General features: G+C 49.4%; 15 protein-coding genes and 1 non-coding gene across 16 annotated transcripts; 8 read left to right on the top strand and 8 right to left on the bottom strand.

Annotated features, from left to right (window-relative positions):
* Positions 1–159: 159 nt before the first annotated feature.
* On the top strand, positions 160–564 carry Asppvi_010735 (RidA family protein; the record flags this gene model as incomplete). The annotated part of the gene is made up of 1 exon (XM_043306573.1): positions 160–564. One exon carries the CDS (start codon positions 160–162, stop codon positions 562–564), a length of 405 nt encoding a protein of 134 aa, XP_043162508.1.
* Positions 565–1,042: 478 nt separating this feature from the next.
* Asppvi_010734 (uncharacterized protein) lies at positions 1,043–1,294 on the bottom strand (the record flags this gene model as incomplete). Its single annotated transcript, XM_043306572.1, has 1 exon — positions 1,043–1,294. One exon carries the CDS (start codon positions 1,292–1,294, stop codon positions 1,043–1,045), a length of 252 nt encoding a protein of 83 aa, XP_043162507.1.
* An 814-nt stretch (positions 1,295–2,108) lies between these two features.
* On the bottom strand, positions 2,109–2,357 carry Asppvi_010733 (uncharacterized protein; the record flags this gene model as incomplete). Its single annotated transcript, XM_043306571.1, has 1 exon — positions 2,109–2,357. One exon carries the CDS (start codon positions 2,355–2,357, stop codon positions 2,109–2,111), a length of 249 nt encoding a protein of 82 aa, XP_043162506.1.
* Positions 2,358–3,918: 1,561 nt separating this feature from the next.
* Positions 3,919–4,785, bottom strand: Asppvi_010732 (uncharacterized protein; the record flags this gene model as incomplete). Its single annotated transcript, XM_043306570.1, has 1 exon — positions 3,919–4,785. One exon carries the CDS (start codon positions 4,783–4,785, stop codon positions 3,919–3,921), a length of 867 nt encoding a protein of 288 aa, XP_043162505.1.
* A 384-nt stretch (positions 4,786–5,169) lies between these two features.
* Positions 5,170–6,372, top strand: Asppvi_010731 (uncharacterized protein; the record flags this gene model as incomplete). The annotated part of the gene is made up of 1 exon (XM_043306569.1): positions 5,170–6,372. The coding sequence occupies one exon, from the start codon at positions 5,170–5,172 to the stop codon at positions 6,370–6,372; it is 1,203 nt and encodes a 400-aa protein (XP_043162504.1).
* Positions 6,373–7,834: 1,462 nt separating this feature from the next.
* Asppvi_010730 (alpha/beta fold hydrolase) lies at positions 7,835–8,711 on the top strand (the record flags this gene model as incomplete). Its single annotated transcript, XM_043306568.1, has 2 exons — positions 7,835–8,089; positions 8,136–8,711. The coding sequence occupies 2 exons, from the start codon at positions 7,835–7,837 to the stop codon at positions 8,709–8,711; spliced, it is 831 nt and encodes a 276-aa protein (XP_043162503.1).
* A 359-nt stretch (positions 8,712–9,070) lies between these two features.
* On the bottom strand, positions 9,071–9,878 carry Asppvi_010729 (putative short chain dehydrogenase/reductase; the record flags this gene model as incomplete). Its single annotated transcript, XM_043306567.1, has 2 exons — positions 9,071–9,792; positions 9,842–9,878. 2 exons carry the CDS (start codon positions 9,876–9,878, stop codon positions 9,071–9,073), a joined length of 759 nt encoding a protein of 252 aa, XP_043162502.1.
* A 569-nt stretch (positions 9,879–10,447) lies between these two features.
* On the top strand, positions 10,448–10,519 carry Asppvi_010728. Its single transcript has one exon. It is a non-coding gene; the product is annotated as a tRNA-Gly (tRNA).
* A 239-nt stretch (positions 10,520–10,758) lies between these two features.
* Positions 10,759–11,490, bottom strand: Asppvi_010727 (GNAT family N-acetyltransferase; the record flags this gene model as incomplete). Its single annotated transcript, XM_043306566.1, has 1 exon — positions 10,759–11,490. One exon carries the CDS (start codon positions 11,488–11,490, stop codon positions 10,759–10,761), a length of 732 nt encoding a protein of 243 aa, XP_043162501.1.
* A 1,372-nt stretch (positions 11,491–12,862) lies between these two features.
* Positions 12,863–14,189, bottom strand: Asppvi_010726 (putative RNA exonuclease; the record flags this gene model as incomplete). Its single annotated transcript, XM_043306565.1, has 2 exons — positions 12,863–13,731; positions 13,787–14,189. 2 exons carry the CDS (start codon positions 14,187–14,189, stop codon positions 12,863–12,865), a joined length of 1,272 nt encoding a protein of 423 aa, XP_043162500.1.
* Positions 14,190–15,191: 1,002 nt separating this feature from the next.
* Asppvi_010725 (uncharacterized protein) lies at positions 15,192–16,483 on the top strand (the record flags this gene model as incomplete). The annotated part of the gene is made up of 8 exons (XM_043306564.1): positions 15,192–15,311; positions 15,374–15,504; positions 15,552–15,574; positions 15,630–15,796; positions 15,861–15,888; positions 15,951–16,145; positions 16,209–16,342; positions 16,403–16,483. 8 exons carry the CDS (start codon positions 15,192–15,194, stop codon positions 16,481–16,483), a joined length of 879 nt encoding a protein of 292 aa, XP_043162499.1.
* A 177-nt stretch (positions 16,484–16,660) lies between these two features.
* On the bottom strand, positions 16,661–17,239 carry Asppvi_010724 (cupin domain-containing protein; the record flags this gene model as incomplete). Its single annotated transcript, XM_043306563.1, has 1 exon — positions 16,661–17,239. The coding sequence occupies one exon, from the start codon at positions 17,237–17,239 to the stop codon at positions 16,661–16,663; it is 579 nt and encodes a 192-aa protein (XP_043162498.1).
* Positions 17,240–20,294: 3,055 nt separating this feature from the next.
* On the top strand, positions 20,295–21,449 carry Asppvi_010723 (zinc-dependent alcohol dehydrogenase; the record flags this gene model as incomplete). The annotated part of the gene is made up of 3 exons (XM_043306562.1): positions 20,295–20,954; positions 21,002–21,356; positions 21,403–21,449. The coding sequence occupies 3 exons, from the start codon at positions 20,295–20,297 to the stop codon at positions 21,447–21,449; spliced, it is 1,062 nt and encodes a 353-aa protein (XP_043162497.1).
* A 1,214-nt stretch (positions 21,450–22,663) lies between these two features.
* Positions 22,664–24,284, top strand: Asppvi_010722 (aldehyde dehydrogenase family protein; the record flags this gene model as incomplete). The annotated part of the gene is made up of 4 exons (XM_043306561.1): positions 22,664–22,722; positions 22,769–23,970; positions 24,017–24,086; positions 24,134–24,284. The coding sequence occupies 4 exons, from the start codon at positions 22,664–22,666 to the stop codon at positions 24,282–24,284; spliced, it is 1,482 nt and encodes a 493-aa protein (XP_043162496.1).
* A 617-nt stretch (positions 24,285–24,901) lies between these two features.
* Positions 24,902–26,028, top strand: Asppvi_010721 (transcriptional activator of ethanol catabolism AlcS; the record flags this gene model as incomplete). The annotated part of the gene is made up of 7 exons (XM_043306560.1): positions 24,902–25,092; positions 25,139–25,228; positions 25,283–25,383; positions 25,432–25,485; positions 25,538–25,606; positions 25,651–25,826; positions 25,891–26,028. The coding sequence occupies 7 exons, from the start codon at positions 24,902–24,904 to the stop codon at positions 26,026–26,028; spliced, it is 819 nt and encodes a 272-aa protein (XP_043162495.1).
* Positions 26,029–26,944: 916 nt separating this feature from the next.
* Positions 26,945–27,601, bottom strand: Asppvi_010720 (GPI anchored serine-threonine rich protein; the record flags this gene model as incomplete). Its single annotated transcript, XM_043306559.1, has 1 exon — positions 26,945–27,601. One exon carries the CDS (start codon positions 27,599–27,601, stop codon positions 26,945–26,947), a length of 657 nt encoding a protein of 218 aa, XP_043162494.1.
* Positions 27,602–27,780: the final 179 nt, after the last annotated feature.

Genomic DNA, 27,780 nt, shown 5'->3' with positions numbered 1-27,780 from the left:
TAAACACGATAGAAGACCGTTAGCGTGTTTCAGTTCCTTATAAGGCAGGCTAGACAAGCCATGGGGAGTAAACAACCCTTCCTTCCGTCATCCACTCGAGTTCACCACGAGACTCTCCTGCATACTGAAATCCCCAGTCTACGACTTCACGTTTCTATCATGTCAGAGAATGTCACAACTTCAAACCCCGCTACTATCCACAAGCCCCCCGGTGGAGGCTATGCTCATGTTGCTGTCACAAAACCGGGGCCAAGAATAATCGAGATCGCTGGCCAAGTTGGCTTTACGGTAGCAGGTAAAATCTCTGAAGAGTTTGATCAGCAAGTCCACCAATCATTTGCGAACCTCAAGGCTGCACTTGAGTCGGTTGGTCCAACTCCCAGGGACGTGACCAAGGTTCGGTACTACATAAAGGATTATGACACCGACAAATTGCAACACCTGCGATCAGCCGTACAGGAGTTCTATGGCTCCGACTACCGAGCTCCTAGCACTCTTATTCCAGTACCTACCTTGTTTGATCCTCGTGTTCTCTTTGAGGTTGAAGCATCGGCTGCTCTTTAACTTGGCCCCACGCGTCTCGTCGGCTGGAAATCAGAAGCATTATGCTGGCCCATACAAGATATCGACCAGGTCTTGTGTATATGCGTCGGCCGAGTTGCAGTGCCACAACAAATTAGGCACCTGAAGTTTGGAGGCAATACACGTGGGGGGTGAGGCTCGGCACCCTACGTGAGTGGAGATCCAACCGTCTCACATGCTGCACTCTCTCCTCGTTCAAGCGTCGGTAGCCGCTTATGGGGCACCCTAGCATTAAACTTGACTAAGTTCAAAACAATAACATCAAATGCAATATTTTTCTTCGTGGCCATGATTCTGCCCGTGCTATGCAAAGATATAGCAACCTGGATGATTCAAAATTGGCGTAAGTCTCTGCGAATACTTTCGATTGTAGGCTTGCCTGCAGTCAGCTTGTTCGGCCATTTGAGAGGTGGTGAGTAAGTAACTCCGTGTCTCGTCTAACGTAGCCTGAGTCCTCGGACTATAACGGTTCTGTCGGAGCTGTGAGACTCAGAGATTGAGCCTCTTGGAGGTAGTGCATTGTGGAAAGCTCTTGTTCTTCCTCCTCGTTGTCAAGAATCGAATCATCATCAGAAACTTCAGATTGGTCGCCGCTGTTGCCCGGCTCAGATGCTGAGATACCATCAGCTGCGCCATCTGAGAAGACATCCGGAATGTCAGTGCTCGTCCGTCTGTCCTCGTCAGAACCGATCGGCTGAGATGAGTATCGCATGGCAGATGAAGACGTGCGAGGGAAATGGATCCTCGATTTCTCAGATGTAAAAATATTTGATGATGTTGGAAGTCGCTTCTCATATGAATCAAGCAGCCAAGAAAAAGTGTGGGAGTGACAGGTAAGTTGCTTGAAAGTGAAGGGAAGGAAGTAAGAGAGTTTTATGGTCATCATGGGCTTTATAGGATCGGAGCAAATAAGGTAGTCGCGAGGGGAGCCGAAAACGGCTCCCTTATCAAAGGGGTTGAGGTATAGTTAAGCGATGAAGCAGCCCTCAGGCGGCGGTAGTAGGATGGTTGAACGTCAGGGACCAGTGATACGGGCAACAGAGGAAAACCAAACAGCGTGGGCCGTGGTGGTAAAACTTGTTGGGTGTGCGATTACATGCATAGGTATTATTTACTTATCTAAGATACTTAGTTTTCTGCATTCTATAGAACTACTACCTTAGTTAGATCATGTATATGCAGGCATGAGTATCATTTAACTAGGTAGTAACTGTCCTGCGGGTTGTTCCGACTGTTCATACAAATATGTTAGCAGAAATATGTGGATCTCTTGTGGATGTTTCCGAGCATACTCATGAAAACCTAATGGATGATGTAATAATGTGCTAAATGCCAAATAGTAGGACTAAATCCATATGGCTGCATGAACTGTCTTAAAAGTGATTGCAAGTTTCTGATTCGAGACTGTAATACAATATACAGGAGCGCCTGGCAGCAGCCTAATACCTCTCATTTTATCCACAGCTCAATCCGAAAGAAGTTTTCCTATTCTCAATTTGGTGCCCGCGAGATCTCAGACAACCAATTCAATGCCCCGTTGACGATCGATTCCGAGACCCTGTGTTCCCAATATGCCGTTCGTGCGGTCCGCCCGGAGCATTAACACGACGTGCTGCTGCTATATTGCCTGCGTCCGATGCACGCTGTGAGCCCTCTTCTTCCTGTTGTTTTGAGCGGATGGCGTTCTCGTAGTCGTCAACTGGCTCGTCATCGCGGGTCGTGCCGTGTACCTTCTTAGGTTGAAGGGGAGGGGAAGCAATTGGTTTTGAAGGCATTGTGTCAAATGGAGAGTATTAGCGATGAGTAGTATCTTATGCAGTTAGGTTTTTGTAGAAAAGGCTAGCACTTGGATTGAATCAGACGGTTTGCTTTGTATATATATGCTGCTTCAAGTAATGATCCTAGCATGACGTGTTGTTTTGTCTCCAAACAACCAGTCATGTCTCAATTTTCAAGTAAGCAGGAAGCAGTCTGGACCAGTATGTCTTACAATCATACGCTATACATAGTAGTAATAGCATGTTACTAGGAAGAACTGCAATAAGGTTCCCTATATCCATTGCGGCGAGCCAGGCCGGCTGCCGATTGCCAATCACAACGCTAACTCATCCCCAGAAACCCCATATATCAAGTCTCAGTGACCATGGTACCCTAGGGGGATATTCTCGTCATATCTATGTCAACGAAAGGATTACGATCGCTCTTTTGATAAGAGAAGTCAGCGGATGATCAATTATGTAATTGCTGGAGAGTTGTCCATGTAGCAAATGCTACGAGAATATTGGACGGAACCATCCAATATGCAGTTTACAGCATAATAATTTTGACCAGCAATCTCTATTACCTGGGCAGACAAAAACACAGGTCATCACGAATAAAGCACAGAATATAGCACAAAGCACAGTTAACACTAAGCCCTAAACTCAACCACTAGCCAGCTTTCGCAAATGGGTCATGGGTCCATTAAACTTATCCGGTCACTTCCCATGCCCGTACTTCTCCGAAACTCCTATATCTTCTAATTCTTAGGATTGTCTTCAAAGGAGAGCTGTTATACACCACTAGTGCTAGAGGACATTTATCACCAAAGCCCTTGGCATTACTTGGGTGGCAAGTCCACCGGTCTACAGTGGTGTAGATCATAAGTCACTAACTCATCACAATATAGTACTTATTGACAAAGTTATGAATCTAAGCAACCATCTAGGAATGGCTAAGCCCATAGCATGTCGCTCTATAGGGGTTGTAATCAATGTCCAGCATCCCGGGCAGCATCTGGTTATCGTTGGTCCACCAGCTACCATTCTTCAGGAAGAATATGCAAATATTCTCGGTCCTCAAAGGCACGACTGTCACTAAATACGCATACGAAGCTGCCTATGAGGATACAAAAAAGCTGTTTAGTGTGTTTGTGTTTAGCCGGAGATCCCACGTTCAGAACCGCCGAGTTTCCTATGATCACTTGGTCTCGCGACTCCTCCCTGCGATACGTTCATGCCGATCCGCACTCAATCAAGCTCGGTTTCAGTTGGATAGGAGTTGATAAGGCCGTCTTAACTGATGCTCGTGCTGGTGGGTACTCCTGCCATGTTTACTGGCAAGTTCGTCCGCTTGGAGCTTTATACGGAGGATCTATCAGGGAGGCAAGTTCCGTAGGTTGTATGTTCTCTTGTACCAACCCTAGCAAGACATATTCTCACATAAGTATTAATCTTGAAAATGCTAAGAATCAATTTGCCAAAGTTTGCTTTATCTTAGGTTATTCGTTGGCGTCATTTGGCTTCGTTAGTATATACGGAGTTTTAGGAAACTAAAGAAGTCCCGCAACTTATACCCCTAAGACCACAACTCCAGACGTATCTGGTACAGCCAAGCAGCCTCGGAGATAAAGGGCTCCAGCGCTTTATCAACCCAGAGACACCAATCATTATCAAACCGTAGGGCGCAATAAGCTAGGCAATACTCCCAGTAAGCTGGATACCAGCCTGACTTCTCCCAGTCAAGGACCACAACTTGCAGTTCGGCGTTATCGTCGCCAACATCGCCTTCTTTAATTTTCAGCATTATATTTTTCCTTTGAAAGTCACCATGTGTGAAGGTTGGGCCCTGATCACGGAGGACACGTGGTAGGCAATGGCGAAGGAAGTCCGCTCTGATTGAAGGCCCAGAGTCGTGGGTATGTTTTCTGGCCATCCCTTCGATGAGGTCCTCGTTGGAGGTGAACGGGCCATTGATGGCCGGCTCTGGCTTCTGTGTCCAGAATATTCCGTCGAGGAGAGGGCGTTTGCCCAGACTACCGTAATAGCTGGGCGGCGGAAGCTGTCGTAGCTCGATAAAGTATCGACGCAGCGTAGTAACGACTGACTCCTTTTCCGAAAGGCCCAGCCGGGACCATGATAACAAAAGGGTCTCACCAGGAATCCGTTCCATGACGATGTACTTCTTCCCAGTATTCGTGCTTGTATAAAGCGCATAGACTCGAGGGACACATATACTCGTGCTCTCACGGACAAATATCATGTTCTCTCCCTCGAGCAGGTCTATACCCATTCCAAACTTCACCACAAAATAGGGCTCAATTGCAACGACCTTCCGTGCTCCGTACTGCTCGGCAATATCGGGAGCCTCATCAATTTCAGCTTCGGTAGGCAGTTGGCAAGGCAAATCAACCGCGTAGTACGGTAACTTGATTCTGGTAGTCATCGTCGGTAGCTTGTTTGTAAACCGAAATTCGACCCAGACGACAACAAGTCTCATAATAACAGGCAGCAGTGGGGTGAAGCGGGCTTTATCGATGGCAGTGGGGTGTGATAATGATTGGATATCTCACATATGAGATGCATATAAAGCAGTGGACTGCAGCCCAACTGCGGCAAGGCTCCAATAATGTTCCGGCTTCCCAGTCTCCGGGGAAAGGTAGCTCATACAGATATGGTACATGCGCAAAGTACAACACCAACAAGGCTGTGTTGCTATTTTTGGCCAAGATGACCAGGGTCAGAAATGCGGCGCAGCATCATAAAACCCCCTCATCATCATCCCACATTCTTTCCTGCGTACTCTGAATCAACAACAGAAGCGTGCAAAATGTCGACCGCCGTTTGGGATCCCGATACTATTCTCCAACTCACCGACGTCTCAGGCCGAGGCATGTTATGCGTCGGTCTGGCGCGCCCCCACTCTACCAGTGGATGTCGCGGTCGATGTCGGTGGGATGTCCCGCCAGCTAGGTATAGGGCCATTCTCTCCATCTTAGATACTATGGCCAGGACACCGCCGCATTATGTGACCAACAGCGAACTTCGGTCCATTGCTCGATTGGCATTGTGCATGTATCATAATGACCAGGTGGATGAGGTCGTGGCTAACTGGGAGGATATCCTTGGATGTGTCGAGGGTATCAGCGGGATGTACGAAGAGCAACGGGAAGAGATCATTCAAGCCGTGAAGGAACTGCAGAAAGAGATCAATGAGTGTAGATGTTTGCTTTTAGTCAAGGAGGATTGTGAGGATGCTCTTTCTGTGGTGCTTCGTCGGCATCTCAACTGGAATGCACGATTGAAGAAGGAATTAGTGGAGAGTCAAGCGACTTGTGCTCGGCTGCAAAAAGATTTCGCGAGGTTCAAGGACAAGAAAGAGGAAAACTCTCCACTCTCTGTCGAGAACTCTCGCCTATCAACTTTACTCAAGAGAGCCGAGGAAGAACAAGAACGCTACAAGAACCAGGAAACCGACCTAACTGCGGAATGCGAGAAACTGCACAAGCAGAATGCAGCATTGCAAGCAGATATCAACGCCGGGAAGGACAAGCATAAAGATCTGCAAGATCGGGAACAGTCAGCAACTATGGAGCTGATGGCAACGACTGCTCAACTGCATGAAGCTCAGTCTCTCAACCTGGGCTTGGAAAACTATAAGAAGACCTTGCAGTCAGAGATTGACATCCTAAAACAGGAGGTGGAGTCATTGAATGATAAGAATACCTCCATCTCCTCCCAGCTTGCAAGTACTGCAGCTTCTCTAGAGACAGTGACAGAGGAGCTGTGTGCTGCTCATAAAGAGAACATGGGCTTTCATGATGAGCTCATAACTACAAGTAGAGAGATCATGGAGCTGCACAGTAAGATCAGCCAGCTATCGACTCCAATCTGGTACAGAGTAATACAATGGATTAACCAAAAGCTATCGGGTCTCGGGCATTTGCGGAACCCTGGCAAGGAAGTGTCAGATGCAGAGGAGGGAGTGGCGCTGGCCCCAACGGTCTCAGGCAGGGACACAGGAGTGACTTGACGGGGCAGAAAGATTATAGTACCGGGTGCATATGAGCAGCCTGCGAGATATTCCTTTGATGTGATTTGCGAATCGCCGAACTGATTATTGAGCCTGATCTTCTGTTCGTCAGTCTTTGGTCTAGCCAATCCAAGTTTACCAGAAACTTCGGAGTCATCGCATTTGCCCAGTACAATTCAGGTAGCTAGTTAGTGTTGTAGACAGGCAAGGTAACCCTAGGTAGCAATTCACCGCATCACCCATATCAGAAGCCCTTGACAGTGGGGTTGCGTTACACACTGTACTTTCTTCACTTACAGTCAGCTCTGTGTCAGTGTGGTGATCCAGTACTGGTAATCGAAGGTAAAAACGTCCAGAATCCCCAAGTACCTGGCATTTGTCCATTTTCAGGTAATTATTGCAGTGCGATAAAGAGCAGCCTGTTGCACAGGGCGATGAAAATTGCCGTCGTCACTCTTCAGACTGTCAATATCAGTGCTCGCATATGCGGCTTCGGAGCCTACTACAGGCGCAATTTCTCTGTGTTAGAATGCTCTAGGTTAATCGTGCCGGGGTTCATCACAAGTTCAAATATCGGACCATCATCTGTAGGGAAAGTATTACCACTCTATATAAGCTAGAGGACCTGGTCACTGCGAGTTTCAATGAAGAGGCTTGTTCCAGGCTCGATCTCAATCCAAGGGCATGGGAACGGTGCGTGGCCGAGCTACGAGATAAAGCCTGGAAATTCAAACGGGCAGGATATTATCGAACACGACGACTCACCTGATGCCAAATCACACAGATTACTGTCATCTAGTCTCTACAAAAATACGACGCAGTCTGCAACCAGTGCTTGACGAGCGGACACCGTCGTTTGATGAGTCGGGTAAATCCAGTCCGCTACGCCATCTGGGATGTCGCACCACGTCGCACTCGAACTTTTAGATTACCTGCCTTCATTACATGCTCCATCATCAGGTAGAACCTGCATACTAATATGATTCTCTCTGGATTTATCCCAGATTGGGAAATAGGGTCAACGCAGGGTGGCGGTCCTAGTAGTCATCATCATGCTCAAATATTGTCATTTTGTAAGGAAAGATTATCGGCAGAGCTGCAAGCATCTATTGGAGCAGAACCTACTTTCGAAGCCTTGGGGCAGTTTCAATCACAGCAATACTAATACGAAAATGTGGCTTGGCTAGATCACTAGCTAGGCAATTTTTTTTGTATATTAGAATTGTTCGAAACACAAGATTTTGTTATGAATACGAGGGTATACCATTTCAAGATGGTTCGTATTCGCGGGGTCCTCCCATAACCGTCCCGCATAACGTTATCCTCCAACCTTAACCGGAAGCGTAACGATGCCCGTTCCATCAATTGTCCACAATATAAATACACACACTCGCCGTCTTCTATGATCCTAACTACAGACTCAAGAACAAGAGATCATTACCCAAATACCTAGAGAATCATCATGTCTTCCGGATTCGCCAGCAACGGCCTTTATTGGCAGACAGAGGCACCCCTGCAAAAGGGCAATCCTACCATTCTTTTCATCCATGCCTCGTGGATGTCATCGGCCATGTGGGAAGAGACTATCCAGCTTCTCGCACCACAGCTGCCAAATGTCAACCTCCTCTGCATCGACTTGAACGGCCACGGAAAAACCACCGCCGGCCGCAAGGAATTTACTCTCTGGGATCAAGCCGAGGATGTCCTCGCTGTCTTGGTATGATTAATCCAGTACAGCCATAGGCAAAGCTAATGCCTCACAGAAAGAACTCGAACTCTCCAAAGTGATGATCGCCGGCATTTCCATGGGCACGATGGTCGCCCTCCGCCTGGCTTTGCTTGATCAGGCCAGATTTTCGGGCCTTGTTCTCGTCGCCTCCAATGCATCCGCCTCGACCGACGCTCAACGTAGCGGATTCTATCAGCTTCGCGATGTTTGGGTTGCGACACCTGCTCCCAGCGACCAGATCATGAACGCCGCTATCCTCAGCTGGGGTGGCAATCCTGATCTCGAGGGCCCGCGTGCGACTCAGATCAAGCAGGACTGGATCCAGCGCCATTCAGGCGCAGAGAACGTGGATCCTACCCTGGACTCGATGATGGAGAGGGATGCGCTGCTTGATCGGCTGGGGGAGATTCGTATTCCCGTCCTTCTGATTCATGGCGAGGATGATAAGACCTATCCGCTGCAGGACGCTGTGGAGATCAAGGAACGGCTCGCTAACGCGGATGTGCGCTTGGAGGTTGTCAAGGGCGAGGGTCATCTGTTGATTCATTTGAGGGAGGCTAAGGACGTGGCTGAGTGGATTCAGGAGTTTTCGCGGAGAGTTCTTGGATGATCTGATGGGTTGATATATGCATGTGTTTCTTTGACACCCAATGTTTGAAAGGCCTCGTCAGTTCAGTTGAAATACTTATTTCGGTTCCCTAAGTCTAGCAGAATCTCAAACTACGTCAACCTGCAAGCTTGACCACTTCCATTAACTTCTAGACCTGCCAGGGAAGCCTTCCGTATTTGACGAACAGTATTCAATTTGCAATAACCAATTTGTAGTGACAACTGTGATTAACTTCTCCAGCCAGGGTATACAAACTCAACAGAGATCATTCTTGATATTCAAGATATCCTCCGTTCCTGCAAGGAAACCGACTTCATACTGAGCTCTCCCACGCAATCGTAACCATTTATGTATAGGGTTCACCATTTCAACACCCTCTCACCACGCAAAAACTTCCCAGCATCAGCATCTCGCTTCCCCTCAATTATACCCAAAATCATCTCCGCTGGAACCATCGGATCGCCAGCCCTTCCTCCAGCGGACACATCTTCCTCTCCCTTCCCTCTCAGATTCGACCGAACCAATCCCGGGCACACAGCGAATACCTTAATCCCCTTGGGAGCAAACAGCTTATGCTGCTGTACAACCAACATATTCAGCGCAGCCTTGCTCATCCGGTACGTCACGCCGTCATAATAGTGGACCGGAGACGTCGGATCAGCCGCCTCGGACAACGAACCCAGGATACTCGAGATGAAGATCGAGTACGGACGAGCCGACTTCATCAGGAGGGGGTTGAAGGTCTCGGCGACCAGTGCGGGCCCGATACAGTTTACAGCGAACGTCTCCTCCATTGCCGTTTTGGTTGATTGGGCCTGTGAGAAGACACCGGCATTGTTGATCAGGACGTCTAGACGGCCGAACTGCGATTCAATATGCTTTGCTGCGGATTCAATTGCGGTAAAGTCTGTGACGTCTAGTTGGACGCTAGAAAGAGAGCCTTTTGTGGTCTCCGAGGACTGAATTTCTTGGACTGCATTCTGGCCGTTTTGCGCAGAGCGGCTGCCGATGATGACGTGGTAGTCTGACGAGGCTGAGGCGATGGTTTTCGCTATTGCAAAGCCGATGCCGGAGTTTGCGCCTGCAATAGTCAGTCTAGGCTTCGAGGGATGTATGTTGATCATATTTACCTGTGATGAGCACGACGGTGGCTGGTGAGTCGGGCATTATTGATTAGGGATATAACCAAGGGTGAAGAAACTCCCTACAGTTCATGCCTTGAATGCAGGATTATATATGTGTCGTGAAACTCGCAGTGGAGACACATGCACAACCCGTAAATACGCCTAAACTCCGCTTAAATCCCTAGACACGTTGAGCTTGAGGTCTAAATTGCATTGAGTAGAAATGAGTCATCACATCAATAATACGCATATAGCCTCAGGATGACAAGCGAATGGAGAATTATGTGGCTTCGAATATACCCCTGGATGGATGACTGTCCGATGGAGAATTGGTGACTTGTTCTTGGAAAGCAAGTAGACTATATATATATAGTGACGGCTGCAGATATCCACAGATAAGCTACTGAATGCCACGGCTATACCAGGCTGATGGCGGAAAGTACCAATACGTACGAAGAATGCGCGAGGTTTCCTGTCCGAATTTTATACAATGTCAGCATTATCAGGGACTTGAGCACGCATAGCATTTAATTGAGATGGGCAGCAAAATATAGAGCTGTCATTTTTGACAGTTTGTCATATAATGTAAAGTTCGCCACCTTTCACAAGTCAGCGTTAGTGGTGTAGCGGTTAGCATTATTGCCTTCCAAGCAATAGATCTGGGTTCGACTCCCAGCTAACGCATTATCCTTTTGTTTTTGTCGCTTTCTCTATTTCTTTGCAATTTAACTCTGAGTTGATACAAATGTTTCTGAGCGTCTTAAAATATTATGGAAATGAAGATCGACAAACAGAACGGACATATATTGTGCGACAGGACATCTTGCGAAAGAAACGATTTTATCCTCTCTGTTGTTTGGACTGGGCCTCTTCCGTAAGAAGAGTGCATAGAAGATCAATGCGGCAGAAAACCACCTCTAATTCTAAATTACAAGCTGCCTTCCCACCCGCAGCTCATCAAGGCTCTTCTTCTGCCTACCACTTTCGTCAAAGTTGCTCTCCTGCAGCCACTCTTCCATAGCCCCCTTGATACCCCCCTCCCACTCATCACGTAGCATCGAGAACCACGCCGTATCTCTATTCCTCCCTTTGACCACCATATGCTGCCGGAAAATCCCCTCAAAGGTGAATCCTAATCTCAGCGCAGCACGTCTGGAAGGCGCATTGAGCGCATTACACTTCCATTCGATTCGGCGGAACCCCAGATCTTCAATTGCGTACTTGAGAACAAGGTAGAACGCCTCGGTAGCGACTCTCGTCCGCTGCAATGTCGGAGAAAAGAGCACATTCCCAATCTCAACGCTGAGGTTTTGAGGGACGATGTTCATTAACGAGAGATAGCCCACAGCATGCCCCACTGTGGGGTTCTGGCCTTCCTGGCGGAGGTCTATGACCGCGAAATAGAACGGGTCGGAAGACCTCGATTTGGCCGTGATGGCTTCTTGAAAAGTCGTCAAGTCGCTGAATGGACCGTCGGCCATGTAGTCCCAGAGAGCAGCTATTCTTTCATCATCACCTCCGACTAGAGGAAATAGCTGAGCGGCATGGCCTGCGTTTAGTTTGGTCAGAGCGACCGTGTGGCCGGTGAGGGTATCCTCAGAGGGTAGCTTGGCCGGAGGCAATGTGACAACTGGGCCCACGGGACGATCAGACATGATTGTTATGGAAAAGAATATGTGTTCTGATGAGGTTTCTGGGCTGTCAATTTTGGCAATTTATGCGTCATGCAAAAACACTACTAATCCCAATTAGTCGACGATGATATTGCACTACGCAAATTAGGGACCCCAGGAGGGCCGCGGTCCCTCGCACGTAGGGCGAGCAGCGAAGCACGTGGCAACGCTCTGCGGAGGAGGCCATTATAGGTGCTCACTTTTTCCATTTATACCACGGATAAGCAATAATAAACCATTTCGAGGGATGTTTCTGAAGGGCGCAGATCGGATGAAACTGGATATACATGGATCTAACGACTCGCTCAGGTGTCGAACACACTGAATCGGATGACCCTTATTTGACAACTCATGCAGAAGACACAGAATTTAGTTAACTGTACGCTGTATGGTATTTCGACACGACGCCATAGCAGAATACTGACTACTGATTAAGGAACGAATTTGACGATCATCGTGTTCCTGATGAAGCATCCCAAAACACAACCGCGCCCACTCAACGGCTCAGATATCCGTCAGTCTACCTACTAGCCTATACTTGTACTTATACTATAGATACAATACATTATAGTCTAGCTATACTTTCTTATTATTGTTATAATAACTCATATAATTACTAAGTATTACTCTATATATGCCTATACTACTAACATAAAATCTAAACTCTAAAAGGATTTAGAACTTACTGTTAATAGGCTAACCACAGCCTCTGTTAGTTGAGGTTGTTAGTTCCATAATTATAGCATATAGCTATAGTTCTATGCCTAGTATTCTTTGTGCAAGTAATAAGTTAAATATGTAGTCTATCAAATCAAGATAGGTAGAAAGGCTGACTTGCTTGACTTGCCTGTCTTGGAATATTAGGGCCAGACACATGTGAAAGCTATATAATTTACTACAGAAGTACACGCAGTAGGCCAATCAGAGAGCCGGTAAAATAAATAAGGCTGCATTGGATCATGTACTAGGGTATAGAAAAATGATGGCTGCATTAGCGCTATTGCAACTGGATCATAGCCATACCAGTTATACTGACATGGCTAAGCCAAAATTGACACTTCCAATCACCCGTCGCTTGTCCGGAACGTTTGAATTCTTCTTGGCAGTCAGCAAGTGCTGTATAGGACTTTCTGGTCGCTACTGCGATGGCCTGGTCCTAACCCTTCTGAAGGAATCTAAGATGTCCTTATCTTATATGGGGCATTCCACCAGCATGTCATGGAATCCTGCCTAGGATGATCTGATAAGAGTAATGCATATATAAGCCCTATGGGTATCTAGTATATTCCAAGCGCGGGTGATATATCCAAAAAGCACCAAGGCCAGACTGCAGCATAGACACAAACAGAGTCCCCTATTCGGCCAGTACTTGGGAGACACTCTCTCGAGGCTTCTTGACCTGAATCTTATCCGACTCTTTCTGCTTCGATTTCCAATGAGCATCGGCCTTCTTCTTCCATTGCCTCTGGGATGTAGCCCAGTCCTGGAATTTATCGGGGTGCCGAACACACCAGAGAACCACCTCCCTAGTCGCCATGGTATCCTCCAAGCAATCATGTCCGCTCCGCGATTGCTGAATATCCCGGTCGAGCATCTGCTTGCACAGTCGCTTCAGGCCCCAATTCTGTTTACAATCTTTCGCTACTGCCTCCCGGGAGAGGATAGCCGTGTCAATGACCCTCAGATGAACCATCCGCATAATGTCGAGGTCGTGCTGGAGCGACTGGCCCACGAGGATGGTGTCTGGATCAATGTGCGCCCATAGCGCTTCGCGAGCCTCTTCCCATCCATTGACAGTCTTTCCAGCCTCTTTCATCTCTTCGAGACGTTTCTGTGACATCCCGCTCCAAGGAGTACGCCAGTCCGCTACCGCCCTGGACGGGACCACGTATTTGTCGACAATAACTTCACCAGTCAGGATATCGACGGCGCAGATCTGCGCTACTTCCGCACTTCCTCCTTCGACCTCGACCATTTCACAGTCAAGTGCGACCACCTGCCGAGGTCGACAAAGTCCCGCTTCTGGACTCGGTGTTAACCGATAATTCTGCCAGTTCTCCAGGAGAAAATCTTGAACAGGTGCGTAAACATGCGCCGGCAGTGAGGCGCATGCCCGCTTCTTTCCACAACATGGATTCTTGTATTGCTTCTCCTGGTGGTTGCGTTTCATCGGGTGGTAGAAACAAACTGTTCTCGATTTGGTGTCTAGAACTCGCTTGCGTTCTGTATCGCTTTCAGTATATTCGCTTATACCATCAGTAGCGGATACAGTACACACCTCGGCAATTCACACACTTTGCATAGCCTTCCAGGTCCTCTTGGGTCATCTCGCGGACTTTGTAGCCGGACTTGTCGAGGGTATCTAGATCATGGCATACTTCTTTCAGAGAGGCAAGTACAGCCTCGTGCAATGGTCCAGGAACATCGGACCACTCATGTACCACGGGCTCTTTCTGCACAGGGGCTTCCTTCTGGGCCGGGATTTTCAGGGATTCAGTCGCTGGCCTGGCATATCTCCGGCTGCGTCTCGCTGCATGGCTTTTGCCCTGAGTCGCATGGTGCTCTTTCGCCTCAGTAGACACGACTATCTGATCCCCTGGTTTCCGAATACTGCTGACAGGCGCGGTGAAACTTTCCTTTGGACGGAAGGCGAGCTCAACGTGTTGTACCGGTTCATCCATCTTGTTATTTAGATGATCGACAGAAGAATAAGCCCGCAGAATCTCGATCAAAATCTGAACCGTGAAGACACAAAGTTGTGTATGCCGGTCAGCTAGTAGAGTCGGTCGGATATACTTGTGGATGGCCTATAAGCGACGCTCGTGGTCGTTGGTCGACACCGTATATAAGCTCAATACCCGACTTTAATATTCAGTTGCAACAAAATTTGACGACTCGGGCTCTCCTTCTGGATTAGCTTCCGGCTGTGATGGGACAGTGAGTCAGAAACGGTTGTATCAGACACATATAACTTGCTGCAGAACCTGTATCTCATCCAACTCATTCCGATGATTCGAAAAGTCCAGAATAGGTCACACCTGAATTCTGATCACCGTTGTCTTGCACTGCGCGAGTTGGCAAATGTAGCAGAGCGACTCTCACGGAGCACGGATGCCTTGCTGACCCCGCAGCTGAATCGAGGGGGATATCCCCGGTGTCTGTAAGATTGTGTCTTAAAGCAAGGGTTGGCCAAGTTCTTTCAACTTTCCTGGCATCGAACAAGAAAACTGATTATGAAAGTACTGATATTTTGCGACAGAAAATACTGTGAAAGAGATGTCAAATAGAAGCTCGATCAATGTCTTGCCGGACCGAGGGGTTCGTAGTGGTGGGACTAGCTGACCCAATCCGCTAATCCATACGGACCATACCTTATCCAACCTATGGTGGATCTGGGTTAAACCGCAAGGAGTTGAAGGTGGGTAAGATAAGTGCTGATCAATCCATTAGACAATTATACCAGTGATTTGTTATGCAGCCTCACCGAATGGAAGCTTCCTTGACAAAGAAGCAAGACTGGGAGAATATGCGTGGTTCAGCTGACCATCAATGGACTCAAGATTTAAATGCCTTCATATATCCACTGGGAGCAGAAGCCCAGCTAGATGCTGGCTCGCTCTTTCATTTGAAACGATATTCGTTACTTGCCCCGAGTTCCCAACTATTTATTGCCCTCGCCCACCATGGTCAACTTCTTTACCACTGCTGTCGGCATTTTTAGACGACTTATCCACCTCCTGATTACCATTGCTTTGGTCCTCTTGTTTGCCGTTTGGCTCACTATCCGTGACCTTTACTACTGCGTGTGTATTCCCCTCGGTTCATGCCTATTCCTGAGTCCTAACTTCGACGACACCGTGTACAGATCGCAAACTTGTTCCTCCCTCGTCGTCACGTTGGAAGTGTCGTGCCTTCCGATCATCCAGGTCACGGTGGTGTCTGGCCGCAATTTCAGGCGCCCAGCCCGGCCACCGACTCCCGTTCGCCCTGTCCGGCGTATGTTTTCCTATCCATTCCACAACGTTACTTCTGACGTGCCCAAGGCTCAACGCTCTCGCCAACCACGGTACTCTTTCCCAGCTTCGACGCCCTTGTCCTTCGCTGATCTGAACATGGCGCAGGCATCTTGCCCCGCAGTGGTAAACACATCAGCTACAAGCATCTGTCGCATGCCATCCAACATGCGTATAACCTTGCGCCATCGCTCGCCGACCAGCTCACTGCTTCGGCCTATCAACTTGACCAAGGGCGTGGCCGGATCGACTTGCAGGACCTCAGCGCTTTGAATGTTTGTTATCACAGGATATAATAACCACGTAAACCTGACTGCGCACTGACCCCTGATCTCACAGGTCATCCAGCACGACGCCTCATTTACACGTACGTTCCTTATCCGGGCTTCCTGGACAAGCCGTTGGTGTGCTGACTCGCGAAATGCACAGGTCCCGACATCGCCTTCTGTCCCGACCAAGGCGTCCCGCACCCCGACCTAGTAGACAGGTTCCTCTCCCACGCATCGAATGGCAAATCCCTCTCGCTCGACGACATAGTCTACTTCTCTGCCCTCCGCCGCGCAGAGTGCAGACGTAACAATGGCCAATACTCAATGAGGTGGAGCTTCCTGCATCAGTTCTTCGGTAGGTTCCCCGCCTTCCAGCTAGAGCGCTGACTTTCTCACCAGTGCGTGCTTTTATGCTCAGGCTCCGGAAACAACGCTCTCATGTACTCGGTCTTTGGTGGCGATGTGAACGACCTCCGGGTTTGGCTTGCTGAGGAGCGCTTTCCGGACCAGTGGGAGCCGAGAAATAGAGAGGCGCGAGGGCACACGATAATGGTAAGTTGGCAAGCCTCGCTTAACGATGTGTTCTGGCGCGTTGACTGGCGGTGCACACAGCAAGCGATGACCACCACGCTCATAATCGAGTTGAACATCAATGAAAAGCAGAAGCTCCGGTCTGAGGCGAGGGAGCCGTAGGTGTTCTGGCATTATGGGTGCTACGGCGACAGGACATCCTACAGTACACTCTGAGTTTTTACGTACGTCCTCCTGTAGATATAAATATGAGTTTTTGAAACGGTAATAGGTATGCAAGGATCTAATTCAATTCTTTGTTTCCCTCTATAATCCACACAGTACTCGAAAATGACAGGCTCAATCTTCCTCCTCCGGGGGATCATAGATCTCCCCAGCCGGCGTCTTCTCCAACCTCACCCCGTCCTCAGTCACAATCTCCTTGCTCGGCACCACAACAGCAAATAACCTCGCTATCGTATTACCACGATTAATCCACTCATGATTCACCCCCCGGACAACAATCACATCATGCTCCTTCAGCGCCTTTTCCTCCCCGCCATCCGTCCGGAACCCAACCGTCCCAGAAAGCACAACCACATAATCCAAGGACAGCGTACGATGCATCCACCCCCCTTCCGCAGGAGGCAGATCAATGATCCTGCAGGAGGGACCCTTCGTATCAGCTAGAGGGACAAGAGTCCGGTGCGGATCCTTGACCGGGCGCAAGTTGTCGACGGGGAAGCCACGAGATCGGTGGATTTGGATCACCCCGAAGCCTGAGTTAGGGCCGGGTGCATCGAAGCGTGGAGCGGTGGTTGGGTCGTAKGGGTGGAGGACCTCGTCTGAGGCGAAGTAGGCTTTGCCTTTGGAGTCGTGCGCGGTGATAATGCGACGGATGGGGACGGACATGTCTATGGGCTTCTCTGAGTCTGCCATTGTGGGCTCTTGGAATTAGGAGAAATTAACTGGGAGGAGATGACTGCTTTGAAGGATGGAGAGGGGAAAATCAGCTTCTATGGCAGCTGAATTAGTACTGCTAAATCAATGGCGGCCAGCCCTTTTATAGGGCTTGATTGGCATTCTGAAAAGACGTGAGATTGGTAATCTCACCATTTATAATCATCAATTTGTAAGCAATCATTTCTTACAGCCTGTCGCAAACAATTGCCTAGTTTTAAGCTTGCAAAGCTTAAATGATTGCAGTAATCAATTGTTATTGTTATTGTCGGCACAGAGGAGCTATGACCAAATATTGTTTCCGTGTACAAATGCTGAACCCCGAATGGTTGTGCCGTATAATTCGAAATCCGCTGTATCCCTGGCAGATTTGGACCATTGAAATCGTACCACTCTACCATCTAGGAAGCATAAGGGCACCAGTTGAGAATTATCCAGTAAATGACAACTTTAATAAAGATCAAAGGGGCAGGATCCGACCTGCCAGATGGAATTTTCGAGTGAACATGGAAACAACAACCTACGAAGAGATAGAGTATGGTAGACACGCTCGTTGTTTTGAGCTCAGAACGCAAATTTCTACTCATTTCAATGGCCAGAATGCCGTTGTAGCTCTCCTGAAGGTGGCACGATAGCTGACGTCCGGAGCTGTCATGAATTCTACGAGGATCTAACCGTCATCACCGAAGCTGCGCTGGAGTGGAGGGGATAGTACTGGCAGGGAAGGACTCGCCTCTTAAATTAGGCCATGTGAATGCTTCCTTGAAGGAGATAATGTCATCTTTGAGTACGAGCCTAAATCCGGGCTAAAATATAAAATTATCATAGGGTATTAACGCTTGCTAAATACATAACTATGCTATACAGAATCCTCATACTCCGGCTGAAGAAACGTACTCGACCACCCACTTCCTATTGCAAATGCAAGCACAGCATCGGTCTGACGTGCATGGTCTACGCTATCGCTCTCGGGAGAGTCCAAGAAAAAGGGATCCTCCAGTTCAATTTGCGCGTCATTCAATTCCAGACCGATGAAAGGGTCCTCCGCACAGGTCGTCCACGGATTGAAATTTTGGTAGGGATAGACCGTTTGCCCTGAACTTGGACTCGGTGTCCTTGACTGAACCCTGGTATCTCTGCATGCGAATGTGTGATTCAATGGGGTGGGTGCGTAGTTGTGATGACATGGTACGCTGTACTGTATGGTGAAGACCCTATACGAGCCCTCCTCGAGATACTTTGGCGTCTTGCGCTCGCCATCGCGACAGGAGTCTGCGCAGCCGCGCTTTACGCAGGATTGACATGGTCGCTCGTTGCCTGGCGGATCGGATCAGTTATTGCTAAGGCTCTAGTGGTTCCCTGCAACTCGCACTTACCGCATGTCTGATGCGATTTCTGGCAAGCAGAGCAAGCTCTTCTAGCCTTCTTTCTTCGCGGTCTCGAGGCCTCGGTTGGGTCTGCGGTTGGCTTTGTGGTGCCATTCGGGCCTTGAGAATGAAATGTTGTGGCCATTGCTTTTTTGTGAAGGGTCTTATTACAGTAGCAATAACAGAGACATGGAATCTCGTAATGGACGTTAATGTCGATGTTAAATATGTGTACTAAAGAATTATGACGGAGTAGCACAGCCAAGACGAACAGTTCCAAAGGATTATGTGGCTGCGATCAGCGTCCATAGCTACTGAGCGGCTCCGCCGACAGTCCTGTGGTATGCGGATCCCAAGCTCTGGTGCTTGATTGCCAGTGCAGGCGAGTGAGACATAGTAGGATCTGGCAACTCTATTTGCGCCGTCAGGGTCGATTTACGGCACCAATCAGGACGTTATCAACGTTCTGTTTGGTTCGACAGATAGGGATAGAGTTCTCTGTGCCAAGGTATGTTGGTCGAGTCCCAAATCTCAAGTAGCCAATGAATTTTTCATGGATACGGAGGGCCTAGCTCTATCAGCGGCTCCGCAACAGGAAGGCCTATGTCAAGATTGGCAAGCCATCCCCCTCCCGGAGCGGCTCCGAACTTTCAGATGTATTAGGATATGTCGAAGGTGGGACAGGATATCTGAAACCATGTGGATGGCTCTTACTAATCAGATGACTAGATCGCTCGACAATGTCGCCCTCTAGGGCCTCGTTCTTGAGACAACGGCTCTGGTCGATCACGTCTGGGCCTCGAAATTAGAGTTTGTGCGGAACCGCACAAGGCCTTCCCCGCAGCCGCTGTCACTCGGCAGTTATCCGCCATATTATTAGCTTTAAGCTCGATTTCCATTTTAGTGAACCAGAAAAGAGGCTTTACTATAACTCGGACATACGGAACTCTATTTCTTTGTTCTTGATTCAGCTAAAGACATACTTTAGACGATGAACGGAATCGTAGAGTTATTGTCCTCCGTACTCCGTGCTCTGACGCCAAGGGCCCCAGAATGGCCTGACTATGATTGGTTGGCGTGTGTACTATTGTCGGACTTCCCCCCGCATACCGGGTTCTAAGCATGAGCCACTGGATGAGCTCTAGCTTCTACTTTATTATTCTCTATATTCTATATCTCGGGCACAAGGAAGTATTTCCGGAATTATTACCTGAAGCGATCTATGCGCCAGAAACTTGGGAGATCTGGAAAGTGTGGTATGATGCCCCACGGGGACGACGCTGGACTCGTAGTCGCGGGGATCTGGGGAAATGGAGTGCATACGGAGAAACGCTTCACTCCACAGTAAGCAAACTGTATTGGCTCAGATATCAACAAAGAAAGATACTGGCCAATTATCAGTCTCATAGTGCCATCTTGAGACTCTCCACTGGGTTGCGAATTCTCGTTCCCCTCTCAATTGCATTCCGTATCCCCGCCTGTATAGCAAGGAACTGAGGCCGGTGGAGCAAGAGAACACTTTATCTCCATCTTATAGTTGCCAAAGAACTATAAGTACCATCAAGGTACTCGAGTCAATCTGGATCCATCTCATCAATCATCAATCACATCGCTTTACTTACACACAATCTCAATTCTTCCACAGCTTCGCCCCACCAATAAAAACCATGACTAAGTCCTCCATCCCCTCCATGCAATGGGCCCAAGTGGCCGAGAAAGTCGGCGGCCCCTTGGTCCTCAAGCAAATCCCCGTTCCCAAGCCCGGCCCCGACGAGATCCTCGTCAAGATCCGCTACTCAGGCGTCTGCCACACCGACCTCCACGCCATGAAGGGCGACTGGCCCCTCCCAGTCAAGATGCCTCTCGTCGGCGGACACGAGGGCGCAGGGATCGTAGTGGCCAAGGGCGAACTCGTCACCGAATTTGAGATCGGCGACCACGCCGGCATCAAGTGGTTGAACGGGTCTTGCCTCGCATGTGAATTCTGCAAGCAGGCGGATGAGCCGCTGTGCCAGCAGGCCTCGCTGTCGGGGTATACCGTTGATGGGACCTTCCAGCAGTACACCATTGGCAAGGCGACGCATGCGTCCAAGATCCCTAAGAATGTGCCCCTGGATGCCGTGGCGCCGGTGCTGTGTGCGGGTATTACGGTGTACAAGGGGTTGAAGGAGTCCGGCGCTCGGCCTGGGCAGACTGTTGCTATTGTTGGTGCGGGTGGTGGATTGGGATCCCTGGCGCAGCAATATGCGCGTGCTATGGGGCTGCGGGTTGTTGCTATCGATGGTGGGGATGAGAAGAGAGTGATGTGCGAGCAGCTTGGTGCTGAGGTTTGTTACAGTCCGTCGAATAGAAATAGGGATGCTAAATGCGACAGGCATATGTTGATTTCACCAAGTCCAGTGATCTGGTTGCTGATGTCAAGGCAGCCACGCCGGATGGGCTGGGCGCCCATGCTGTGATTCTCCTGGCTGTTTCGGAGAAGCCCTTCCAGCAGGCTACCGAGTATGTTCGCTCGCGCGGGACCGTTGTTGCCATTGGATTGCCTGCGAATGCCTTCCTGAGGGCGCCAGTCCTCAACACTGTCGTGCGCATGATCAATATCAAGGGCAGCTATGTTGGGAACAGACAGGATGGGGTCGAGGCTATTGATTTCTTTGCTCGGGGCCTGATCAAAGCTCCTTTCAAGACGGCTCCTCTTGAGGATCTGCCTAAGATCTATGAGCTCATGGGTATGTTCCTTCAATCGTGTGATGAATCTAGCTAACAGGTCGATAGAACAAGGAAAGATTGCTGGGCGCTACGTCCTTGAGATGCCTGAATGAATTTCCTACCTTAGGTTATTATAGTTTGTTTCTGCAATGAGCAATATGAAGAATGTCAGCCATACACAAATGAGAATGGTTCATATGTCATGGGGTTATGATTAGCCAAATTCAATTGATTCTGAATATATCTTACCTCTGTTTGATTGTAGACATAGTGCACACAATGGATAGTAATTCGGAATTTTCTGGGGCATGTATGCATCAACTAAAACTACTTTGCTAACCTCATAGTGAACTATATTTTAACTGAAACTGTGCTGTTGTTGCTCATCACCCTTGGCCGATAATTGCTGACGCTGTAGGTAAAATATCTCATTCTTCTATGCCATGCGCTATAGTCTGTCATTAAGTGGGCATAGTCTTGTTTGTCGGGTTGATTCTGCGTGTAGCCCTTGCATTTCTATCCGAAAAAAAAGGTCAGATAGAATAACCAGCACCGGCACATCATCATCTCAATCCTAACACCCTCGAGCATCATTCGAGTTGGCACTCTGGCCTACCCCGCCGTGCTGATCCGCTGCCAAGCGTATGCGGATCCGAGAGCGGCTCCGATCTGAGCTAGAATAGATTAAGTTACAACAGGATTCTATGGATCCACCAATTATCTAGTCTGATGTTCTTCGCGGATTCTCGGACCTGGGTGGCTGACATCGAGTCTCCGGGGCAAACTTCTTTGAGACGCGGGGGTGGTTGGTTACACATAGCGACAGTGATGACCAATTGAACTGCCGCATGAGATCACTTGACATTACCCTACCAATGCTCTGGCGTGCTTTGTGTAACTACGATTCGGGTGTCCGATCTCCCCACAACTAGTCCATGGAAGAATTGCCTCTTCAAGCAGTCCCAGAAACCTAGGAAGGCCTGCGGAGGTCGTCTCGTCGCAGTCCACTTGTGGATCGCAGGCAGGACAGATGCGGAACATCAGGACAGTACCCCAGTCGCCGACACAAACCTAGCGTTAGGAATAATGAAGAATGTGGAGTGCGGAGGGGACGGAGACGCGGAGTCATGGTTTCTACAGTTTGCCTTTCTATTTGTCACCATCCTTGCTACTCGCCCTTGGCCCGAGGCATATGCGATCCGGCCTCTGCTATAAGAGTGAGCAAGGAAGTACAGGGTGACCCTCTTTCTGACCCTCGCGTCTCTTACAAATTACACTACACTCCGCTCCTTGCGCAAATTTCACGCATCCTTAGACTGTCCTCAACATGGCTCTTTTTCAGACCATCGTGACCCCTACTGTTACATATGAGCAACCGCTAGGGCTGTATGTACCAAAGCATAGTCCATTCTTCGTCGCTAACACCTAAAAGGTTCATCAACAATGAGTTCGTCCCTGGTGTAGAAGGCAAAACCTTCGAAACTATCAACCCTCACGACGAAAAACCCATCGTGGCCGTCCACGAGGCCACCGAAAAAGATGTCGACATTGCCGTCGAAGCCGCCCGCAAAGCCTTCAAAGGCGCATGGAAGGACGTCATCCCTTCAGAGCGCGGCCGTCTCTTAACTCGCCTTGCTGACCTTCTTGAACGCGACCTGGATACTATCGCCGCCATTGAAGCCCTAGACAACGGCAAGGCCTTCCAAATCGCCAAAGGAGACGTTACTCTCTCCGCAAACTGCATCCGGTACTATGGCGGTTGGGCCGATAAGATCGTCGGCCAAACGATCGATACCAACCCTGGCAGCCTGACGTACACCCGCCACGAACCGGTTGGTGTCTGCGGTCAGATCATCCCATGGAACTTCCCGCTGCTCATGTGGGCGTGGAAGATCGGGCCTGCCATTTCCACCGGCAACACGGTTGTCCTCAAAACGGCCGAGCAAACTCCGCTTTCAGCACTGTACGTCGCGAAACTGGTAAAGGAGGCTGGCTTCCCACCGGGTGTGATCAACATCATCTCGGGATTTGGACGCGTAGCTGGCGCCGCCATCGCGGCCCATATGGATATCGACAAGGTGGCATTTACCGGCTCGACGCTGGTCGGCCGCCAGATTCTCCAGGTCGCAGCGAAGAGCAACCTGAAGAAAGTCACGCTCGAGCTCGGCGGCAAGTCTCCCAACATTGTCTTCGCCGACGCTGACCTGGAAGACGCGATCAAATACGTCAACCTGGGTATCTACTTCAACCACGGGCAATGCTGCGCTGCTGGATCGCGCGTCCTCGTTCATGAATCCATCTACGAGAAATTCCTGGCGCTCTTCAAGCAGCGCGCGGAGGAGAACAAGGTCGGAGACCCGTTCCACCCGGAGACGTTCCAGGGCCCCCAGGTCTCTCAGGTGCAGTATGATCGTATCATGGGATACATCGACGAGGGCAAGAAGGCGGGTGCCACGGTTGTTACTGGTGGAGCGCGACACGGCGAAAAGGGGTACTACATCCAACCTACCATTTTCGCCGATGTCCACGAGGATATGAAGATCGTCAAAGAGGAGATCTTTGGGCCTGTTTGCACAGTGCAGAAGTTTAGCTCCGAGGAGGAGGCTATTGAGATTGCTAACAATACCAACTACGGTGAGCCTACCTTCTATCTCTAGCGTTCCATGCTGACTGATTTTAGGGCTGGCGGCGGCTGTTCACACTACCAACCTCAACACAGCCATCCGCGTATCCAATGCTATCCGAGCTGGGTATGTTCGGACATCCACACGTCTAGTGTACTCGCTAACCATTACAGAACTGTGTGGATCAACAACTACAACACCTTCCTTTGCCAGATGCCATTTGGCGGCTTCAAGGAATCAGGTTTGGGCCGGGAGCTGGGATCGTACGCTCTTGACAACTACACGCAGGTCAAGACCGTGCATGTTCGTATTCAGGGTGCTTAGTCGTAGCAGAGTTTGAATTGGTAATGGATTTGTTTATGATCTACCTCGCATTTTAATTTCCTTAGTCTTGTCTATCACAATACTGTAGTGTAAATTGGTCAAACAAGAGCCTAAGACTCTCAATTATGCAAGAAACCACTGTTGTTGAATGTCAAAGACCGTAGTGGTCCAATCAAATGTGTATGTCTTTTCGAAAATTGGGTAGACCACCGTCAGAAGGACAGTACTCCCCGAATCTCGAACTCAGACAATCCATAGCTCTGGGCACAGGTATCATCCTGGATACAATCACGAATTGAAGTATCCTCTCAGACTAGAGATCCAATGCACATTGATCACCGAATCAGAACCCCAGGCTGAAGCCACATCTATGAAGGGCTGGGCTAGCTTCCTTTCCTTCTCCGGTTCTCCGGACCCTACCCAAAAAGGAAATTATATTCGTGCTGATCAGAGCACTCCGCTCGACCGGATAAGGGGCTATCGTGGGCAGTTCTGTACTGACGAAGCAGATATAAGGAGCCAATTCGTTCTTACCCCGGGTTTTGATCTCACCCCAGATTTCCCCAACTCCTGCCTCACTTGCCACATACCTTGCGCACAGACAACTATCAGACACGATGGACACTGAGACGGGGCTTAAGAATCACCAGGCAAAACCCTCTCCTCAGGAAGAGACAGCCATGCCTTCTCTAACGACAATTCCTACATCCGTCACCCTATCCGCCGAGCAGTTCGAAAAGCTGTACCTCAGTCCCCTGACCCAGCGCCAGGGCATGCTCTCGAAGCAGATGGGCAATCCTACCCCTTTGTAATTACCCAGCCTTGCCGAGAGTATACATGAACTGACTGATTAGGGCCCTCGGCGGATTCGTTATTACCACAACACCTTTGTCTTGCTGCCTTATGGGATGGAGGGGTGCCACTGGAGCGGGAATTGCGTTCACGTAAGTGACAATGTCTGGAGGCTGGCATGATACAATGCTGATATCTGTGTCTAGGGGTCCGATTATCTTCCTCGGAGGTGGACTGCTCGTCTTGACTAGTATCCTGGAGTGTATCCTCGGCAACACCTTTCCATGCGTTGTCTTTGGCACAATTGGTTCGTTGGGCATCTCGAAGAGACGAAGCAATTAACTGAGAATAACAGGAGCGTTCTGGTTCGCCTTCGGCTGCACCATGACTCCCGCGTTCAACGCCGCAGGTTTGTCCAGTCTCCTATCTATACCTACGCTGCTAATATGATGCTGCTACAGCCCCCTACTCAACCTCTGCCACCGACACAGTAGCCGGCCTCCACAGCCCCGACTTCATGAATACATACGGTTCGCATCCCCTCATCCAACGGAATATATTCTAACAGAAACAGCCTTTCTCTTCATCTGGATGGGCGTCCTAATGCTCATCTTCCTGATCTGCGCAACCCGCACCAACGCGGTCTACGTCGCCATCTTCGCGACTCTCACTCTCGTCTTCGTCTTTTTGTCAGCGGCATACTGGCGTCTGGCTGTGGCGGATGCTCTCGTCGGTAATCGGCTAACTGTGGTATGTCTCTCCTTTTCCTGGCCAGACCTATGTATAACATGGCTAACACAGGCTGTTGTGACAGGCAGCCGGGGCGTCCCTGTTCGTGGCGAGCATGCTCGGGTTCTATCTGCTGGTGGCGCAGTTGTTTGACTCGGTGGGGTTCCCTGTCCGTTTGCCTGTTGGGGACCTGAGTAGGCTCTGGGATCGTCGTGCAAAGTGAGTACTGCGTTCCTTGCTGTTCTATCTGCGCAAGTGCTGAGCGTGGAAGTGATGGACATGATCTGGAGTATTCGGCTGGGGATGGAGAGAAGTAGGTATCTCCATCTCTCGTCAATTGCACAACCCGACATGGTGTATTGGATTGGATGGGCCAATGTGAGCTCGGTGAGATGGGGTATCCGCAGTCATAATATTTGGCTGGTAATGGATCGATGGAATTGAGCCTTTTCGGCTTTATTGGAAAGAAGCGTTTCCTATAGCTCGGACATGTCTTGCTCAATAGAGCCTATATGTCCCACTGTGAGACCTTGTGTTTTCCAACAATATCTCTTCCCCTTATTCTTTCCTCGAGTCATACATATACGGCTTCTATCTCGTAGAGTATAACCAATCAATGCAGCCAGCTTCCTCATCCAATCATGAATTCATTCAGATGGCGGGAATTGCCATCGGTAATCATCTCATCTGATTTCGATCTCCGCATTGCACATTTCTCTACCAATTCTGACCTTCTCATGAGTATTTCTCTCCTGCCGGCCCTACAATTTGCACATATCATACCAAGAAATTCTAAATGTACGGACAACTTTGTAGGCACCTGTCAGCTGGGCTGCCAGACTGCCGCCAATCCGGACACAGTCGATTATGCATTGAGATTTAGCAGTCGCAGTAAGTATATCATAAACGTCTAGATTGGAATTAAAGGCTATGGTCTGTCTACACTCTGTCACTGTTTCATGCACTAACTGTCAATGCATTGATCTGTCTTATTTACAGAGCAGAAGACGATGGATAGCACCCGCATTCAATTAGGATTAGACTATAAATAATTGCAATAGCCAGTACACAGCAAAAGACAATCCTTTCATTTCTGCACACCTGCACTAGCACTGACTGTCAAGGCGCATGTGTGAGGATTACAGGAGAGCAGCTCCCGCAATCAGACCGGCCACGGCACCCAGGCCGGCGTTCAGACTGGACGCGCCACCAGTGAACAGAGGGAAGGAAGTGCTGGTGGTGGAGGAGCCCTGACCTCCGGGGCCAGAGGGCGACGGTGTCCCGCTTGGAGTGGAGCTGGGAGAGGTGACGGTGGGCTGGGTGGGGATGACAGGTTGAGAGGTCGTGGTCGAGGTTGACGTAGTAGTAGAGGTAGAGGTAGAAGTAGAAGTAGTAGTGGAGGTAGAGGTAGGGGTAGAGGTGGACGTGGAAGTGGTTTCCTCAGTGGTAGTAGGCGTCGTGGTCGCGGTCTCGGTGAGGGTGTTTGTCAGAGTGTTGGTAATAGTGTTGGTCAAGGTGTTGGTGATGGTGTCGGTCAAGGTTCCGGTCGAGGTACCACCACCCCCAGAGCAGATCTCACCGTTGGGGCAGCAGCCATCGGTGGTGCAGTAGGTGCCTGGCTCACAACCGCCCTCGCCAATGGCGCAGCAGCTGTAGCTCTCGGGGATGCAAGCGGACTTGCAGGTCTTGTAGCCAGTGTGCGATTCACAGCTGGAAACCTGGCGGGCAATGAGATTGTTGTGGCCTGCCGCAAGGGCGGCAGTGGCCAGAAGGGAAACAGTGAGAAGCTTGTACATTGTAAAGTCTGGTAATATCAGATCAACGAGTGATTGACAGTAACTAAGCGAATGACTTGGCTGAGAGGTCGAAAGGATGAAAAGTGGGTAAACGAACCCACCTTATATAGCACGGTGCCTGAGCGCCTTGAACCTTAATGACGTGGAGAGCAGCCAGGAATAGATCAGCCTCATCCATA

This window comes from Aspergillus pseudoviridinutans, assembly GCF_018340605.1.
Source record: "Aspergillus pseudoviridinutans IFM 55266 DNA, scaffold_8, whole genome shotgun sequence".
NCBI classification, from domain to species: Eukaryota; Fungi; Ascomycota; class Eurotiomycetes; order Eurotiales; family Aspergillaceae; genus Aspergillus; species Aspergillus pseudoviridinutans.
This window is presented reverse-complemented; position numbering and strand designations above follow the sequence as displayed.